Genomic DNA, 20,203 nt, shown 5'->3' on the forward strand with positions numbered 1-20,203 from the left:
AGTTATATTTTATGATGACTGAAGAATGAAAGACAAGCAAGTATTCCTTTGACATTAATTTTCTTGTGACTTAATTCCCAGCTTGGTTTCCAGCTCCACTTGCTTGTGAAGAATTAGCTGTTTAACACTGTCGGTACAAGGTTGTCAAGCTTATCTACATTAAAAGACCAAGATAAAAGTTAACGGTGTCTGTAGTCATAAAGACAAGGGCAGGAAAGAGAGATGTGAAGAGAAACAACATCACATACTTCTTGCATAACTCATTATTTTTATTGTGCAATGAGAGGCTTGCAGTCAATAGGTGTACTTGACTTTCATCACTATGACCCTGAAGCATTCCCTACATCTTCAGTTATGTGATGGTAACAATGTACCCACAGCTTCCTCCAATGCAGGACATAAAAGAGAAATATTTATCTTCATTTTAGATATGTCAGGCAAAATTTGCTTCAGTCTTCAAACCAAATCTTAGAAATGCACGTATTCCAATACGAATTCAGTTATGCACAGAGAATGTAAAGTTTTGTATGCGTCTACACTTACAAAGCAGTTTTTCTGCACTAAGGTATCAATCAAATTAATAATTAGTACTTATTAACAAGATCAGCCAGCATTGTTCACATAAGAATCAGCAAAGACTCATTTATGCATGACACAAAATAAAAGTACATAAAAAGTAACAAGCCAAATGTGAATATGCTTCTAAGCAAATTTAGGACTTTAAGAAATAAATTGGGGCAAGCAGGATAGTGAAACTAGGGTACTGATGTAATGAGAACAGAAATGTTGTGGGATGTGACACCGCACCTTGTTAACAACAGTGATCAGTGAGACACTCAAAGGAGGGACATATTGTAAAGGGTAGACAAAGAAGATATCACCGGTAAAGAACCCGTGCTACAGACCAAAAGGCAGTTTATAGTCATGTTAACTATCAGCAAACAATACCAAATACTTATGAACTGAAATTCTTGTCAAAAACTAGAAGAACACAATATTTATTAAAACAAACAAACAAAAAAACAAACAAAAAAACAACTGTAAAGGGAGACTTATTTGATCAGCCCCCAGATCTATTAAATGTCATATTAAGGAATGATTCTGAGGGTGTTTAGACACTACAAACAGCCACTCTGGCTCATACTTTTCCCCTTGACATCTGTTATTGATCATGGATGAACCAGAACACCAGATGAGACGAACCTATAAATCGAGCCAGTTCATTACTTACTCATCCCCACATGGCTGAGTTTTTCTGGAAAAACAAAAAACCAAAACTAACCAACCAACAGTGAAAACAACTTGCATTCTTACTTGGAAAACATCCCAAATAACTCCAGTGTGGTCAATAGTTGGGAGAGGTTTAATGAAACAAGTTATAGCACAAATGTGTGTATGCAACATTGTGTGGTTGATGCAGACAGATTCCTAAGATCCAGGTACTCTGTGGAAGCATAGGCACTATTACTACTCTACAACACAGAAACTTTGGATTCACATTCATGAGCAGATTGTGATAATACAAGAGGGAATGGCTTTAAACTAAAATAGAGGAGATTTAGGTTAGACGTTGGAGGAAATTCTTTAATCAGAGGGCGATGAAGCCCTGGCAGAGCTGCCCAGAGAAGCTGTGATGCCCCACCTCTGGAGGAACTCCAGGCCCAGCTGGATGGCGCTCGGGGCAGCCCTGCCATGGCAAGGGGTTGGGCTGAGGGGGCTTTAAAGTCCCTTCCAACCCAACCCATCACAGACTAACAAAGAACCAACGTAGACGATGGAAAAAGTGACAACAGGGTCTAATCAACCATTATTTTTAGAGTAACCTTTACATTAAGCACGGCAGGAACTTAGACAGCGAGTGAAGCCCACAGCTCTTCTCCCACAGCAAGAGGCGACCCGGTGACTTCAGCGCGCAGGCGCGAGAGACGATCCGCTCCCAACATGGCCGCCGCTCTGCGCCACGTCTTACAGAGCGCATGCGCTTTCTCGGGGCCTTCTCCACAGTGACTGGCAGCTGAAGCCCGCCCCCTTCCCGCCAGGCTCAAAAATGGCCGCCGCCTTCGGGCACTGTTTGGAGTAGTTATAGGAGTAACTTACTGCGTTGCCCCTCTGGCTGCTTCCCGCGGGACCATGGAGGGTCTCCGGGCGGGGAGCGCCTTGCAGCCGGCCCTGCACCTGCCCTTCCTGCCGCGGCATCTCTACCGAGCGGGTAAGGGCGCGGCTGCTCGGTGGGAGCCCCTCACGGCTGGCCTGCCTCCCTCCGTGAGGCGAGCGGGGGCCCTGGCGCGGCCGTTGTGCTGCTCTCACTTCATGCTTCCAGTCTTTTTCGCCTCTGCGGAAAATAAGTGTGTTTACCTTCTAAACCATTTTTTTTTTTTTTTTTACCATAAACGGCACTTTACCGTCGTCTTCTGTAGTGGTTGAGAGAGCTCCTGTAAGAGGGATAACTGAAGTAGCAGGCAGATTGTTGTCTGGTAAAGGTTCTTATTGCTGGGTTTAGCTGAGTTCTCTGTGTTTTGCGTTATTTAGCATCTTCCAGTGAGCACAGGTTAAACTTCTGGAAGAGCAAGGAGCTGTGTTTGAGTTACATCCAGGATGCACTGCTACGAAAGCAGTGGAAGAGAGCTGCAGAGTTCCTGACCTCCTACATCGAGTCACTAGAGAAAGACTTCTCTACGAGAGACGTGGGGCCATCAGAGGTAAGCCAGCATCTCTTAGAGTTCTTCTGGGGTTGAAAAAAATACTTGTGAAAAGCATCTGTAATACATCAGGGCCGTTAATTTCTTTGTTGACTGTTCATAAGCTTATTTTTTTTTAAGTAAAACTCAAAAAGTTAGGAAATGTTCATAAGATAAAATTAGCTCATAAAAAAAAAAAGCAGTAGAGGCATGGGAGCTTTTAAAAACAGCTAAGAAACCATTGGATGGTAGATGGCAGAAAGAACACCAGATTCATCACTGATTGTGCTGAAGGCAGTATGCTGTCTAGTTATTCATTAAATGTCTCTCAGGCTGCCTTTGCACAAGTACGCCTTTGTGCTGGGAATTTAACTAATCTTGCTGGAGCCTGGACTTTGCTGAGATCTCCCTCTCGGAGGTGCTGTGAATCTACAGTGCCCTCTGATGTATCTTTTCTGACCATGCTCCTGAAAAGTTCTCTAAGCTTGCAGCCTGGTATGTTGCTTTTTTGTTTGTTTTTGCTTTTTTGTTTGTTTGCTTTTTAAATTTATTTACAGAAGTCAGTAGTACAACAGGTGAAAACTTGGCTTAAGATAAGTTAATTCCATCAGTAGCACATCTATGGAAATTATTCTTCTTGTAGTCTTCTGAAATGGAAAAGCAGTGAATATGTTTGCAACTGGCATGCCATCAGTCAGATTCTGAAAGTTAATAGCTCACTGAGGTTTGTGCTAGCTCTTCCAGTACTTTCAGAACTCCTAAGCAGGTCCTGAGATAGAAGCCCCAGGAAGGGAATCAGACAGTGTTGCTAAATAAACTGATTTGATTTGGTTACCTTCTACATGCAGGCCTTGAAAACAAATTTATATATGTATGGAAAAGCTACATCTGAGTGGAAATGATCTTGTTAAATCTAAAGAATTGTGTACATTATGTCACAGTGGGAACAAACAAAAGGGAAGCAGAAATTTTAATTAACTTTGAAATGTATTATTTTCAGTAAGAAGAGAGGAAACAAATGCAGTTTTCATAAGGTTTGCTGAAGTGCTGTATTTATAACGAGCAGTTGTGAAGCCCCCATGGAATGTTAGTTTGAAAAAGAAACAACAAAACACATGATAAATATGTACATAACTATAGCAGTAGACAAGACTTAATACTCATTTTTGTATTTGCAGTGCAAATGTACATTTTATTCATACGCTACAGTAGCTACAGGTTTGATAAGACTGTATGTATGGTGACTACTCCCATTTTTGTACTAAGGTTTTTTGCAATTTTTTTCCCCCCAACTCAATAGATGATTTGGAGAATAGGAACAGAAATTCTGTGCAATCATTCCCGTGGCAGCATAAGAGAGTTCAACTCTTTCATAGAACAGATGAAATCTTTAAGAGTAAAAAGGTATTTGAAGGTGAGTGTACTTGATGCAACCTTGATGATTTTTCCACACCTTTACCTGAACATCTGCTTGAGTGTTACTGTTTCAGAAGGATCTCTCTTGAGATGTTACTGACAGTAGTGTCAAAAAAGGTAATGCAACAGAGCTACCAGTTGCATGATATTTCAAGGACTGTTCTGTAGCTGACCGCATCTCATTTGGTCAATGTGTTTTTGTCTGCCTTCAGTAATGCATACGTTCTTTAATCACTCTTAAAACTGTTAAATTCTTTTTCATACATCCTCCATTAACATCTAATTACATATTGACATCTGCAAAGTCTTGTTTCCAGTCCTTAATTTGACCACTGTGCTCCTGATCAAGCAGTTGTAGTTAATCTTTGCCATCAATACCTGCTCACTTTTCAGGTAGCTGATTTGTATATAAAATAGTAAAGCTTATTCTGTGGACCCCTGCGTCACTCAGAACCCAGTTCTTTTCCTATGATGACTTATTCAAACTTACATTGTTTTCTGTCCTTGACTGTTTCTGATTTCTGATTTGTTCAAGGTCTCCAACATTAGTTCCATACAAGAGTTTAACTGAAAGCAAATAATCAATATTAATCAAATACTAATCAATATGGTAGTGTGGTAGGACATTCCTTTTTCAGGTGTTTGTTAGTTGTGTAGCAAATTGAAATTGAGTGTACACTGAGTGTAACCCAACTAGATTTCTTCAGGTCATTTCTAGATCTTCTAAAATAGATACAGCACTTATTAATGACAAGAAAGGTTTTGAGACATGTGCTTTCAGCTGCCTTCATAAGTCCAGCTGAATATTTACTACCTGATTGATGACTTTTTGCCATGTAGATTTCAAGATCTTAAACCCATTTCCTTCTCAGATTTATCTTTGTATGTCAGATGTGCCTTTGATTAATAATGTTTCTCCTGCATCTTCAAACAGGAAAAAATTACTTAGGTTCTTGGTGCGCACCTCTGTTTCCTAGTGACATTTGTATTCTCCCATTGCTTTTTTCACCAAAGTTCCCTATGAAGATACTGTTTCAATAAAACAATGTGTAAAACCTGCTTCTAATAAAAATATTTTGCCATGTTTGCAATATTTTATTTGGATGTCAGTAATGAGTGTCTCTTCTTTCCCTTTAACTTCTATGCAGATTTTTGTTATATTATTGAGATTCTTTCTATTTATGATGTGAAACGCTGTGGTATGGACTGCTTGAATTGCAGGTTTGTTTAGAGCATGCCTTTCATCTCCTTTGTAATGGATTAGTAGATGAAGCCTACCAAAACCTGTCCCTGGCAGAGAGCTGGAGGTTTGGGGAACAAACAGTTGTTCAGGATAAAGAAATGAAGCTGATTCAGGCTTACAGGGGACTGCTGGACTACTATAGCTGGTCCAATCAGAAGAACCTACTGTTACAGTATGGTAAGTCCAAATACTGCTTTTGTATTGAGGTGTAAACTTCTTATTCATGCAGGCATCACTGTTCACTGCAGCGATATTTCCACATAGGCTGCTCTTCTGCCTGCATCTACATATGAAGGCACCAAAGGGAAGTACTAGCCTTCAAAAGCTGCGGATATTGATGGTATACAGATAATCCTGCAACGGTGGTGGTGCCAAAACAGAATACTGACATGAACTTTTCTAGTGTTCTGAAACAAAGCAGTGTTTTCACCCTGAATCGTAATTCTTATATCCGGCTAGCATCACCTAAAACAATCATCAAATGAATGTATTCATCTGTAGCAGTGACTTCTCTGTACGTGCATGAGTACTTCACTGCTGCTAGAATTTTGAGTGCTAACAAAAGCCAGCCAAACTTGGGTTTTCCTCTTTTCTTTTGAAAGGTGAAGATACAGAGGTTGCCACTTGGTTGTGGCATATAACTCTGCATATACCTGCTGACTGTGGGGCTGGATCTCTACTTGTTAATTTCACAAGATAAACAGACTACTGGTAGCTTCTTGTCTTAAACACTGCCCATCATGAGTTTGGTTATAAGTTGTCATGCAGAGCAATGAAAATTTCTTGTTCCAGTACTGGTGGATCTGAGGACTTTTTTCTTAAAAAGCTTTGACTGGAGCCCTTGCTTTAAAAAATGTGATCATCTTGTAGTTACACAACTTCTAATTAAGAGATATCTTGAAGAAAAGCTAACTCTGTGGCATTCTTTCATGTTTGCATAGGTAAGGATGGATTTGAAGACTTGTCTGTTGAACAGGAAATGCATGGTTGCTTTCGGAAGGCAGCAGTGAACTTAAAGGAGATCATTAAAATACCTGGAGTCTGGGATCTCTTTGTGAAACCTTATGTCGATGTAAGAACGTGTTTTACAGATCTCTTCCTTTTGTGATCCCTTCCTTTGATGTTAGACTAATTTTCATTAAGATGCAAGTTTGCAGTTCAGTTATGTGTGGAGTTTAAAAACAACATGTTATGATATTTCACTGGCTTAAATTTAGGCATGTTTGTAGGACTTCAGAGCCTGCATATTGTACAAAAAAGGCTTTATCTGCAAGCTGCCAAGAAAAAGAGGCAACCAACTTGCACATTCTGTTTTCATGGTGCTAATGGAGAAGTTATAGCGCAACTGCTTTGTTTAAATTCCTGAGAGCAAGTTCTCTTTTTGGCAGAGCAATGTTTTCCTGGTGGTACTAAATCTTGGACACCAAACATGCAGACCTTCTGTTTTTATAAATACCTGCTTACAAATTTTAACTAAGAAATAAAGCTGATCTTAAAATTGAAGAGGTTTACTTTTCCTAAGTGCGGATAAGCTCTGACTTCTTTGAGTGTTTCTTATGGAATTTTACTAGGTGCTGACAGCTGCCAAGTTCTCTGAGTTCTCTTCAAAGACGTGGCAGTCTGCTTCAGTTTCTTTTTCCAGTGAGGGATGATGATAATTCTTTGACAATCAAGGAAGTACTAATGTAATTTTCTTCTGTAGCTGCTTCTAAGTGTAAATTTTTAGCTACCTAAGTTAAGAGTAACCAGTAAAATTAAAATACACTAGTGTAACTCACATCCAATTTGCTATGCTGCTAGATGTGAACAGTGCTGTTGGATAGTTCTGTAGCAGCCTAGAATGAACCATAAGAGTTTAATTGCTAATGTGAAGCAAACTAATGACAGGCTTAACTTCTTAGCTGTTGGAATTCTATGGAGACCACCAAGAAGCTCGTGAAGTATTAACGGATTATGCTTACAACTCGAAGTTTCCTGCAAATCCCAATGCTCATGTTTACTTCTATCAGTTCCTGAAGAGACATGGTGCACCGAAGAAATCACTCATATCTGCACTCAAGGTATATCTAATATAGTAAATACAAGCTGTGGTTGTTCATTTTTCATAGTGGTCTGATGGGTCAGTTGTCTCCTGTTATAGCGTTTACCTTACTGTATTTTTTGGTGGCAAGCAAAGGATTGGGAGGGGTGTTCAAATGAGTGGAGCAGGTAGTATCCCTTATTGTATTTGTTCTACATATGTAACTGATGCATCATAAAACTTAGGTCAGTAAGCAAGCTCAGATCAATTTTCCATGGCTCAGGAAGTACATGTAGATAAACGTGCATTGATTTCCTTTGTGGTTTGATCTTTACAGTATTGAATAAACATTAGGTGCTTGCTTTTTTCACGTACTAATCCTGTCTAGCAGTTAGTTTCATTATTCTCAGTAAGTGGTTAACTTGGGCTCTTAAGCTTCAGTAGAAGTTTACTTCTGCTGGCTGTTAGATAAGGCCCTGCTGCATTGTTGCCTTTCTGTATAGTTGCTTTTAGATTCCCACCTTTGTTGCCTTTGCTCATTAGTAATTTCTTTCCAGCAATGTTTTTGAATCTCTTTTGCCACTTGATGGCACTAAAACGCTTTTGTTGGGCAAATGGTTTTAAGTCTAAACTTAATGAAGCTGTTTTATATTGCAGCCTGTATATAAAATATAATGGTCACAGCATTTTCTAGCATTAATTTTATAGACTGATTTGTTAGATGATAGTGACAAATTAGAACCGGGCTGATCCATCCTGCAAATGCACAGAGCAGTAGATGGGAGCTAAACTGGTCGGGGAATGAAATGACATTGCTTTCTAAAAAGGAGACACTGGATACAGGCTGCTTCTGGAAATGCTGCATTTGTTGCAGGGTTTTTCAGTAGTCTTGAGGGCATCTCATCTGTTGTGTCACAGAGGTATCGCAGATGTGCAAAATAGCTCTTGATAGTCATTCCTCATATCAAGGCAATAGGGTACCTGATGGCACAATTTTCCTAAGACACCAAAGAACTCTGAAGACATTGCTGCTTTGGATTAGGTAGAAGTCTTCAGAAGCTTTTGCATTATTTCAATGTATGTTTTGGGTGTTTTTTTTCCAGATCTTGCATGATATTGTTCCCTCTCATGAACTAATGATAGATTTTAATACTATGCTTCAAAAATCAAGTAAGTCTTTAAATATATTTGCTCTTTTCCTTTATGTTACTCTAGAACACTATGAAATTGTTCTACAGCCATCTTTGTACTTACTGAAGTAGTTGTGCTTATTAAAAGATTCTGATCACAGGCACCTTTCATGCAGATAAGTAGATATTTAGAGGCTTGTGTAAACAAATACCCATGTAAGTCTGAAGGCTGACCAAGCAGTAGGTTGTAATGCACGGTCTGGGCCTCAAAAATATTTGTTCTGAGGTGCACTAGTCTGAATGCTAGACTCGCATTTCCAAGGTACGCTGTTCTAAATGCTAAACTCAGTATTTCCATTATGGGGCCTCTTTTCTCTTCTGGAGGAGTTGAGATGGATCTATGCATTAGTTTATTTATCAAAGAACAGCATCTTCAAATGAATTTTATCTTCAAGCGGGTAGAAAAATCTTTTAATTTGGAGACTGCTTTTCAATTGCTTTCCAAAATGGGCATCTTCTTGCAACCTGGTGTCTTCCAGCAAGTCAGCAGATGGGTGGAATGTCTTGGAATCTTCAATTGTTCTTATTCTTTATGGAAAATAAAAATCCCTTTTGGCTGAAACCTCCCTTTTTCTGTACATATGTGACTCATTTGTGAAGTTTTTGTAGCTCTTGAGGACAATTTGATTTCTGAAGAAGTAATTTATACTGGTAAAGATCGCCAGCGTATATCTGCTGTGGTAGGTCTTTTTTATGAACATCTTTGGTATATTAGCTGCTGTAGTGAAATGCCTGTTTTATTCATATCAATCCTATCTCTTTGTTTTGATGTCTCAGGACTTGAAATGTTCCAGGGTGCTGTGTTCTCTTCCCATAGGAAGAATATGTTGAACAACGGCACTGGCTGGAAGCACTGATTACAACAGCAGCAACTGTTGTAAGCAAGGCAGTGTGGGATAAGTGAGTGGTCTTATGTGTGCCTCGTTGAGTCAGAAGCATTTAAGGAGGGTCTTTGCTGTGAATTGTGCTCTAGACCCATGAAAACTTCCTCAGCTTTCTCTCTTACAAGGGGCAGAAAGCAGCAGGGAGAAGATCCCTCAGTAATAGGGAAAGCAGCAGCATGTGGGAAGGCAGGTTGGCGAATGGTATTTTACTTGTTGCTTACTAGTGAGTTCAAATTAATTCAACTGATTCATTAATCAGCCTAATTCCTTCCCAGAGAAACGAAAAAGGCGTCGACTGGGGCTAGAAGTTATTTTTGCAGCCTTGGATTACGCTGGCTGGAAGAAAAATGTAAAAGCATGGAGTTGTTTGGCAAGACAGATAAAACAAATTGTAATGTAAGTGTAACTCTGATAGAATGTGTTGGAAAAAGGAATTTGTGTGTGAAATCCCCAGAGTGGGCTGGCCTGTGCTGAGTTCTGTGGCTGTGCTTGGCTGCAGCGTGCTTTCAGTGGCAGGAAAGAAGAAATTATTAGTGAGGGAAATTCTTAAATTTCCAGTATTATCGTTAACTGAAAAAGGTTTTTACTAGGTTGTGTTTATGCAGAAAATATTGTTCAAATGTTTGGATAACATTTACTGCCTGTCACTATTCTACTTCCAGGAGAAAAAAAATTGATTGGTCTTCTGCTGTTAAACATACATTGACTGGGGCAGGTTTAGGCATCAATGGACTGCAGAAAGGGACATGGTGTGTTGTGTTCTCCTTTGTTGGCAACTGTTACGGAATACGGTGTATTCTTAAAAGCCAAGTCAGAATGCCTGGGGATTGATGTGTACTTGCTTGCTTGTTCAGAGGAGGACTCCGATTTCAGAAGGAGCCATCTCTATGCAATCCATGCCCAGAAGGTCTCTAATGTCTTTTTTTTCCAAAAATAGGGATTTTAATTATTTTTTTCCTAAGCCTTATATATTTATGGTGAGTCAATTCAGTACTGTGTTTGACCCATTTTGCTGTTTTATTGCTGCCTCTACCTATGCAGAAGGCCCAGAAGTTAATGGATTAAAACTGCGAGTGTTGTTGCTTACAGTTAGGAAGAATGGTATAATACTTGAACTTTGCCTGTAGTTTTTGATTTTGAAGACACAACATCAGAGTATCTTGAAATATACAGGGCATCTTGGTCATTTCATGGGAATATCACTTCCCTGTTGTATAGATTGTTTTCATTTCTGAAATACTGTAAGGTCTTCATTGCTTAAGTTAATGGAAAAAAGATAAGTATTTGAAATACGTTAGCGTTTGATTATGCATAGATTAACCCAAAGTTTTTTTTAAATGGATATTGCTGCTTAAGTTAATACTTCAGTCTGCAGTGTAGTGTCAAAGTCTGCTAGCATATAAGTCTGCTAGCATATCAAGCTGATTATAAAACTCAGTGCCTCCTCTTTACTATTTCATCTCAGTTTTTCTTGTTTTACCTTTCTGCAGTTCTGAGAAGCATCTTGACTGGATTAAGCAGGAGTGGAACTCCAGAAAGGACTGGTGGCCAGCCTTCCATTTTAGCCGCTACTTAGCAAAGAGGAATTGGCAGGAAAATGAAAATCTTTCATATGAAAAAGCTCTGGTGGCTGGAGTTCTTCTAGGAAAGGGTAATACTAAATGTTTTTACTCACTACGTACACTAGAAATAACATCCAGTTCTAGCCCTGATGAGATAAGATGCAGCTGATCTACTCCCTGGAAGAAGTACCGTTTCTTTCTTCTAGGAAAGATTGTGGTCTCTGAAGTTAAACAGGAGAAAAACATTTAAAATGGTTTGATATTCCTCACTGAGAGACATAGGTTGCATAACTTGCCTTATCCTGGTTTTGAGTTCAATTTTATTTGGCCTTATTGAGCAGTCACAATACTACTTACTCTGTTTATAACCTTGAAACCACACTTTCAAAAATATACAGCAGGCTCCTGAATGAATGCTGTGAGGACTATGGAAAGTTTGCTTGCTGAGCTACAGTTTAAGCAGTGTCTTAGCAAATATTGAGGATTAGTTGATCCTTAAGGACTTTGTGAGTGTTATAGCATAGAAAAGAAGAGGAAAGAGGTCTTGAGTGAAAATAGTTCAATAGAAAGATGAAGATTGGGACTTCTTCAGTAGTATTCATTGAAATGTTGTTGAAACCAAGTAGAATATCTGGCCAAGAAGTGGTAACAAAGCTGAGAATGAGAATATGGTGTGGAGAATGTAACTTAATAGTTAAGTTTGGGCTTTTTGATTAGACAGTTTGTTCTTTGTCAGTTTTTATGTAATTCATCTTTGAGACTTTGTAGAACGGTTTCTTGAGTTGAAAGCCTGTTTTGCTTTCACTAATTTAGTGCTGCAATTGAGTTGGTAATGTGCATGTCTTGGATTATTTTATTACCTTTTGTAATGGGAAACTTGCATGCTTGCATGTTATTTAAAAAGTAGAATTGTTTTGTTTGCTTGTGTCATGGTAAAGCTGACATCACTTTTTCTTCTCTTGCTTAGATTGCAAGTACTTTAAATATATATCACACCAAGGCTGCAAAGCTCAGGTGAAAAAGTTTCGGACGCTCAAGAAATTTGTGAATAAGCACAGTCCTGCCTACCTGAGAATATCTGGGCTTTGAGATTCCTCTCTACAGCTGTGATTAAAAGGTGTCATCGAGGGTCTTGCTGCATTTTTTTCCCTTTGTGAAACTGGCTTTTGTATTGGCATTGATCTATAACCTGTTCTAGTGACAAACTCTGTCAACTCTAGTAGTTTTTTATACATTTCTGTTAAAAGTACTTGGTTTATATTTATAATAAAATAATGTAAATTGACAGATGATGCTGAAGAATTTCTTTAATATTCTAGATTTCTCTGAAATGCGAACATCAGTGATTTCAAATATACCTTGAGAACTACTTGGTAATTATGGTGCAGAATTTATCTGTTGATGATACTGTAGGGTGGATCTTATGTTCAGTGTATAGATGTTGATTTAAATGGCTGCTGGAATGTAGTTCAAAATCTACTCAGGGCTAGCTGTGGTAATCATAGTAAGTGGGATGTCTCAACCTAGGAGCAATGTGTGATGGATCATGAAAGCAAGTTTCTAACTATAAATGTTGCATAACTTGCTGTTTATGACTGTTTTCCTGAAATATATGGAAGTTTGAGAGGCCTGTACTTCATTCTTTGCATAGTATATTGGTTGTCGTGAATGTATACTGCAACCTGTTCACATAGCTGAGGCATTTCAACGTACTCCAAATCAGTTTCACTGCCCTGTATTTGTGAGTTGTGTCCAGTTCAGGGAATGTCTTCACATTGTTGATAGGAGCCGAGTGAGGGTAGCATTGCTGCTGTGTTGTGTTCACAGGGGAAAGCTGGTGTTGCAGTGCTTCAGGGAGGAAAGGCACAGAACTACTGAAAACTTTACTACCTGCAAAGAGGCTTGCTAGAACCTCTTCTGCAGTTTTGCCTTTGAGTTGAAATACACACTGTTGCTGTGTTTGGAAAGCAAATGTTAATGTGTTGTCACAAACTAGCATTCCAGTTCATTTCAAAACAACAACAAAAATGCTTCCAAGTACTACTTCTGTTTTAATGACAGGTCTGTAGAACTCAGTTGGATGGCCTGCTTGAGCCACCGCTGGGATGAATAAAGATGTCTTTAACAGCATAGTAGTACATGGATAAGTTCAGCTGTGCTTTTAATAGATGAGTGTTTATCTGGGAGTTTAGTCTAGGTTAGTGTTGGGTCTTGTGATGTGTTCTGAGTATTTAAACAGTGCAAGCTACTTTCCATAACTGCTTCTTTATTTCTGGCTTTGTAAGAAGGCTGCTGCCTTGTTTTGTGATGATCTACTGTTTTGTTACAGATCTTAAGCTGAATTCTGACTGTTTTAATTTAGACTGCTGTTTCAAAATGCTCTGCCTCTACTGAAGTATCCCACACCTCCAAGAAGCAGCTCCCTTTAGTCCAGAGGGTGATCCAGAGAGCTATGTGCAGCAATCCATCTTGATGGGTTTTGTGCATGGACAGTGGGGGCTAAGGCTTCCCTGGGAGGCAACTGGACAAGGGTGCCCCTTCCTTGGAGGAGTTCTTGGAGTTCTTGATTTGGGTTCCTGCCTGCCACTGCGCTCCTCTAGACTTCAAAGTTGGGCCTTTGACAGAGCAGGTAACTCTCTTTATCTCTGTGCTCGTATGCAAATGAGTTTATATCATGTAACTTAGAAGAGTAGCAAAACTAGGTGCTAATTCCCCTTTTGTCCCCTTAGCTGCCTGTGGGAAACATGTAGGCTTTTCAATAAATAGGGGAAAAAATGTGAGACAGCCGCAGAGATTTGTGTGGCACTAAGGAGAGTGTGAGAACAAGAAGGAGCTTGACGTCTTTGAAAAATCTGTTAATCCACTGTGCTCACAGCTTTCTCCTGTGACCTTCTCTGGAAACAGGATTGCTGCCAGGGATCCTGGTCTAGCGACAGGAGGGAACTGCAGAGCTGCAGTCAGCAAGTGAAAGATGAGCACGGCACTAGTTTTCACATTACAATCTTTAGGATTACTTTCATGTCTTACTGGAAATCGCAAGTTTCTTTACATGTAGTACTTGCACCTGGAAAAAGACAACCTGCAGATCTCAAGTCCTGAGTGGAATTTCCTGTTCATGCTATTGACTGCATACTGTGTTTTCAAGCCTGTGCATCATACCTTGAATATGTTAACTCCTAGTGCATTGGAATATTCTGCCTTGGCTCTGAATTCTGTGGGCTAGGTTTGGTTTTCTTCTGAATTAACTCCTCGTCCTGCATACAAAACTTCTGTGAGGTGTTTGTTTCCCTTCTATGAAGCAAGTATCCTATCTTTCCTTTACTCATTTATGTTGAGGCAAGGAACTTGCTAAGGGAATCCAAGTCTTTTGGTCCACATGCCTAGTGTGTGTTGTCCTTCTGTAATTCCATCTCTTGTTCTGGAATTTTTAATGCTCAAACTGAACCTGATGACTTCACAAAAATGCAACTCACTTCAGCTCTGCCCTCACCTTCTATGTTGTTTTGTTCATGTTTGTGATGCTTCTGCTTTACTGTTCTAACAATGTGTTCACCAAAGGTCAAGAAAAGCACAACGATGAAATACCAACGGCTTTTAAATCATGCTGGCCTGCTGTGTTCTGATGTCTCCCTCCCCTCCTGCACACCAGGTTCTGTGCTGTGGGCAGCTGGCTGATACCAGAAACTTACACAGACTTGGATTTGCATTTGGAGCAGTGTAGGCATGTTGTAAACACTCAACAGGTGTTGACACTAAACAGGTGTATACAGGTGTATACATTACCCTCGGACTAGTCCCTGCAGAATCGGTGTTGGTGTGCTTTATACTGCTTTGAATTCAGAGTCATTTGGGGCTTTCCATAGTTGATCTTATATGTGATGGTAAATGGTAAGTTCCACTTACTCCTGTCTTGTTGCATCTAGAGTGATATGAGATGGTATGTTAGCCGAAGAAAAAAGATAGCCCACTGCAAAGAGTGCTTGGGTAAAGCGAGCAGTATGCTCTGTGGGACATCATGTTCTGTCCTTGTCTAAGTGTGAGTAAAACTGTTGTGGCTTTCTCACCTCTTCACGGGAGCAATGTGGAGTGTTCTTACCTCTGCTACTGTGCAGTAACTTGGAAGTGCAGTTCTCTGCATGTGTAAGTATTCTGGGTATTTTTGTCTGCAGATGGCATGTCTGTAGGAAAGGAAGAGGGAGGTTTAAGTTCTAGCAGGAAAGGTTTGAACTGGTGGACAAGTTTAGTTAACCCAAAGAGCTCAATGCTGAAGGAATGAAAAGTGGAGTGAGGCAAGTGCCATCCTCAGAATGCCAGGCTGAGGGCAGTGCGTGCAAGCACAGTGCACCTGCATGTGCAGCTGATGATGTACTGCACCAGCCAACTGGAGGAAGCACAAGAGGGGAAAGTGGACAGAAATCTAATGTGATAAACTGTTTTCAAGACACATCACTAAAATCAGTTAAGTACAGGGTTGCCACATAATATTACAGTCAATTTCAGGTTCTGGTACCTTAAGTGTGTTTTCTCCTTCACTCTTTCTGAATATCTTTCCATGTTAATTCCCACCTAGATTTGTGGGTAACAGCAGTCCCTCTGTAAAATGTTTTTATCCTGGAATGACTTGTACATATGGTCAGCTACTGCCTCAGTTTGGTTCTAAATTATTACTTAGCCCTATTCAGTCTTTATGAAACCAAATCCAAGTAAAGTGATAGATAGCAATTATAAATTATTCATCTTCTGTTTTGCAAATGGAGAGAGGTTGTCCTGTGTGTAGCAGTCGTATGTTACACTTTCATGTTCATATTTCTTGGGGAATGATTTCTCAGTCAATTTAACTAAGCTGTAGGGATTAGATTTGTGAGTGCTTCTAGGGACATGAGAAATGTCCAGAGGGGAGGGTTCAGCCATGTGACGTGTGAAATACCAAAGGGGCAGGCTGGAAGGTTTCTCTCCAGCCAAATAGTAAACTTCAGAGAAAAAGGGAAAGAGAATGTAAGCAAACCTGAGTGAGTGAGTGTTGAGCTCTGTGGATGGCAATTAATAAAGCAGTGAGAATGAATGAACCAGAGGCCCAAGATTTCTATACATCTGACCTCAAGAAGCCTACACTGAAGAAAGGGAATGTTTGGCCAGACACTGGAAGGAGAAGCGACAGTTCTAGAGCTTCCTTTTCTTGCCCACATGTCTTCCTTTGCCTCTGCTTGTTCTGCTGGATAGGCAGTCTTCTGGGGCATCCTCAGTGTCTGGACTACGGGCCACCTTTCCAGCCTCCTTTTCACCTGGAGTTCTGCTCTGCCTATGAAAACTTTGGCTGCTGTGACCAGGAGAGAGACAATAGCATTGCAGCAAAATACCGTGAGATCCTGGATTATATTGATCCTCGGGGGCATAAGCTGTGTGGAACATACATCAAAGATATTCTCTGTCAGGTAGGGTGGAAAACCAGCTTTGTCCTATGCTGTGGGCTTACTTGGGGTCAGCTGTGGTTCTGGTAGTCTCTTGTGGCTGTCCTGTGGGGAGAAGGGGTGTGGGAGCAGGGAAGAAGTAGGCAGAGTAATGGCATCAAATCGTCAGCATGCATTTAGCAAAGTGCTTTGGCAAGATACAGTGACATTTGATAGCAATAATGATTTATGAAAGCATTGCCCAACTGAGATGATGATGGGAATCCTGCTGCTCTGCTAGTTTTCCTGTAACAAAGGGGAGAGTTATAGATTAATATTTTATTTTCTGCTTGCAGTTAGTAGGTTCTGGATTACAAATTCTACAGGACGAAGTGATACCAGAATTATCAGGCAAAGCACTTGGATCTCTGAACCACAAGGCGACATCTTGATTGTGAATCCTGCTGAGGATGCTTTAAATGTTGTGGGTAGAAGTACAGCAATTTATTAGGAAGTGGTTTCATGCAGCTGCTGCAAAGTCTCAAGTCTTCAGCTGCTGTGTTTTTATTGGTGCTATCTGCATGATGCCCACCTGCCTCACAGAAACAGGCATTGTGCAATGACAAAAGACCAAAGGCACTGCTCTGTTCTTCCTGAGCTCTCCTTCTTTGTCCCCCTAATTAAAGAACAGATCTGACCTCTTTTTTTAACAACTTAGTCATGCAGAGCAGTGCTTACTGCGTGCCAAAATACCAAGCAGCCAAAACCCACACTTGTTCTTACTAAGAACATATAAAGCTATTCTAGTTACAATTTCCTTTGCCCATCCTTTTGGATGCTGGCAAGGTGCTGGCATCTGCGTAGGGGATGAGAACCCTTTCAGCACTAGGGCTGAGTAGAGTAACATCAGGGTTCTGTTTGTCACTTCACAGTCAGTAAACCAGCAAGTAGTGCATTGCAGGTCCTGGCAGGACGACTGGTGTTGGTGTTATGAAGGTTTTCTGCATGATCCAAGTAGAAAGGGAAGGCTGTAAAAATGTGGCTGTTTACTCTTTAGATTGAGGTTGCTTATTCTGCAGGGCATCATTTGGTATTTGTTATAAGCATATTTTGTAGGAACAGCCCTTCCCCTCAATTGGTACATATACTTTTCAAAATAATAAATTATGATTTATTTTTCTAGAATTTGTTTTTTGTTCACTACTGGATGGGGAGGAACTTGGGTAGGTGTTACATCTTGCTGTTCCCATTAAGTTTGTTCCTGTTCACATTGGTGACAACCATGGGAATGAAGCTGGGTTATCTGACAAATATTACTTGGCTGTTGAAGTAGTGGAGAAGCAAAGATCTACAGAATGGTTTCACTTAACGGATGTCATTTTGCTGGATTAAATCATTACTGATGATCTCATCTGAGGGGGGTGGAAATTAGTCTTCATTCTACCACCTCCACAATATCACAATAATTAGTAGTTGCTGCAGCAGCACACTTTACCTCTGCAATTAGTGTGTGTTTCTTTGCAGACAGAAGAAGATTCAATAAGGATGTGCTAAGGATCGTGGATTTCTTGCTGTAACTCCAAACCTGATTTGTTTCTCTTGATAACTGACCTGAGGAGGTTTCCAAGCAGCCTATAAATCCATCTATCTTTGCTGGTGGAGCTGCTTCATTTCACGGTAGTTCTGCTAGCTAAGCATGCTGTAAGCATTGGTAGCTTTGGAGTCTGACACTTAGCTGTGTAGCTTGAGGATTTAGTCCAAAAATGGAAAATGAAACTCTGAAAACTGCATGTAATGTTCTTAAGAAGGTGTTGTTCAAGTTGCAAGGCTGTGAAATCTCCCTGGATGCAAACCCCGCTCTATGTGTTAGAACAGCTGCTTGGCTGCTGGCTGAGAGGATGTTTCTCTGCTCAGGAAGCTGCTAAAGGAGAGGCTGAAAAAAGCAAAACCAAAAAAATAAACCGAAGGCCAAATAAGCCCTTTTAAAGCTGATGGAAAGCCGTGAGCATGGAATAGGAAAGTGTAGCACAGAATGGGAAGTGCAGGCAATCAACATACTTCTAAAGCGAGTTTTAAATCTGAGGCCTCACTTCATTGCTGAATGCATACTCTTTTTGCAGGGAAACTATTACAAATTAGCAAAGAATTGTTAATGTCATCTCAGCAGCTTCTGCTGCTTCTGCTCTGTAGCATGGCTGGATTAATTAATTGTATTCTTTCATACACACTTGAGCAAAATGAAGGTGCACTAGCAGTAACCACTGCAAGGCCACCTAATCTTTGGAGCTTCTGCAGAACCTAAGGAATGCTGAATTTTGTTTAAGCAAATTTATTTAATGTAGCAGTAAAAATACTAGTTTAGTAATTCTCCCTTCTTGGGCTTGTCCACGTAGCTACCTTCTGGTGTGGGGTCTGGAGCACAAGTGTTACGAGGAGCAGCTGAGCGAACCGGGCTTCTTCAGTCTGGAGAAGAGGAGGCTCAGGGGAGATCTTATCACTCTCTACAGCTCCTGAAAGGAGGTTGGGTGAGGTGGGGGTTGGCCTCTTCATAGTGGCTTTAAGTTGTGCTGGGGAGGTACAGGTCAGGTATTAGGAAAAATCTCAGCAGGAGTGGTGAGGTATTGGACCAAGTTGCTCAGGGAGGTGGTGGAGTCACTGTCTCTGGAGGTGTTCAAGAACCATGTGAATGTGTTACTGAGGGATGTGGTTAGTGGGCATGGTGGGGGTGGGCTGATGGTTGGATGTGATGGTCTTAGGAGTCTTTCCAACTTCAATGATTTTATAATTTTTATGTATCTGACCAATAAAATCTCTGGATAGATTATTTCAAGCTTCTGGCATGAAAACCAGTAAAACAATCTTTCTGCAGAATTCAACTCCTTTGCTTTTAAATTCTGTAGTCCTTTACTGATATAAATAGGTGAGATTTTAACAGAAATGTTTTATGGAAGTTCTGGCCAAGATTTTTTGCAAGATGATGAATTTGGATATAGTCACAAATTCAAGCCTACCACTTCATTTTTTTTTTTAGTACTGTGCATGCTAAAATTTAATGATAGATGAAGGGAATTATAGGTGCACAATGTTTGAAAACATTTCCTGCAGTACTTTTTTTCTGAAAATTATGTATAGAGTTAATGGTAGCTACATGAATTGCATAGGATGAGATTTATTTTTTCAAAATAGTTTTAAATCTCAACTACAGTTGACTTCTATGCATGTGAGAATGTGATTGAAGTTGTACAGCACCAGACTCATTTAGCCCAGTGTTCTGTCCAAAAGTAGCCAAAAGCTGCTGGAGGAACGTGTAAACAGGAAGGTGAATGCACAGAACGTGCTCCCAGCTTCCAGTTGTTTTCAGCTCAGACGCTTCTGAAATCACATGTGGTTTCTTTGCACTCAATAATCATCAGTGGTTTTCTCTTCCCTTCTGTCATCCAGACTCCCTGTGAACCAGTGTACAACTCTAATAACTAAATTTCCTCTGGCAAAGTCTTTTGTGTCCTTTTCTAACTTGTCTCCTGCTAACCTTATGTGATGCCCTTCATTTTTCTTCTGGGGGAAAGGATGAACAAGCAATCCCCATCCATCTTCTCAGTGTCACTTGACTTCTGCAGACCTCTGTCATGCTGTCATCCTGCACCTGAACATCTCTTCAGAACTGCTCACTGACAGTTTACTGAGCTGTTCTGTGCCTCCATCCTTGTGGCTTTTTTCCTTGTAGGGGAGCAGAGCTGCATACAGTGCTGGAAGTGCAGGTGAATAGAACCAACCGTAGAACCAACCGTAGAACCAACCGTAGAACCAACCGTAGAACCAACCG

General features: G+C 40.3%; 2 protein-coding genes across 5 annotated transcripts in view; both read left to right on the forward strand.

Moving 5' to 3' along the window:
• TAF1A (TATA-box binding protein associated factor, RNA polymerase I subunit A) lies at positions 2,008–12,278 on the forward strand. Its single transcript, XM_021391708.1, has 10 exons — positions 2,008–2,209; positions 2,530–2,699; positions 3,979–4,092; positions 5,316–5,514; positions 6,279–6,409; positions 7,239–7,397; positions 8,461–8,527; positions 9,707–9,827; positions 10,922–11,082; positions 11,961–12,278. The coding sequence occupies exons 1-10, from the start codon at positions 2,131–2,133 to the stop codon at positions 12,080–12,082; spliced, it is 1,323 nt and encodes a 440-aa protein (XP_021247383.1). The 5' UTR covers positions 2,008–2,130; the 3' UTR covers positions 12,083–12,278.
• HHIPL2 (HHIP like 2) overlaps positions 12,431–20,203 on the forward strand; it is a 139,973-nt gene continuing 132,200 nt past the window's right edge. For all 4 annotated transcript variants that reach the window (XR_002436839.1, XR_002436840.1, XR_002436841.1 and 1 more), the window contains exon 1: positions 12,431–16,425. Coding sequence is in view for 1 of the 4 variants with exons in the window: in XM_021391707.1 (XP_021247382.1) it covers positions 16,027–16,425 (399 nt within the window). In the remaining 3 variants the exon portion in view is untranslated. The remainder of the gene's footprint in view (positions 16,426–20,203) is intronic.

This window comes from Numida meleagris, chromosome 3 (assembly GCF_002078875.1).
Source record: "Numida meleagris isolate 19003 breed g44 Domestic line chromosome 3, NumMel1.0, whole genome shotgun sequence".
Classification (NCBI taxonomy): domain Eukaryota; kingdom Metazoa; phylum Chordata; class Aves; order Galliformes; family Numididae; genus Numida; species Numida meleagris.

Bases quoted from the DNA above. Each gene is read 5' to 3' on its own strand.
- TAF1A (XM_021391708.1), top strand. From the start codon at position 2,131: ATGGAGGGTCTCCGGGCGGGGAGCGCCTTGCAGCCGGCCCTGCACCTG. The intron at 5,515-6,278 runs GTAAGTCCAAAT...ATGTTTGCATAG, and splicing joins GAACCTACTGTTACAGTATG to GTAAGGATGGATTTGAAGAC. The intron at 6,410-7,238 runs GTAAGAACGTGT...TTAACTTCTTAG, and splicing joins TTGTGAAACCTTATGTCGAT to CTGTTGGAATTCTATGGAGA.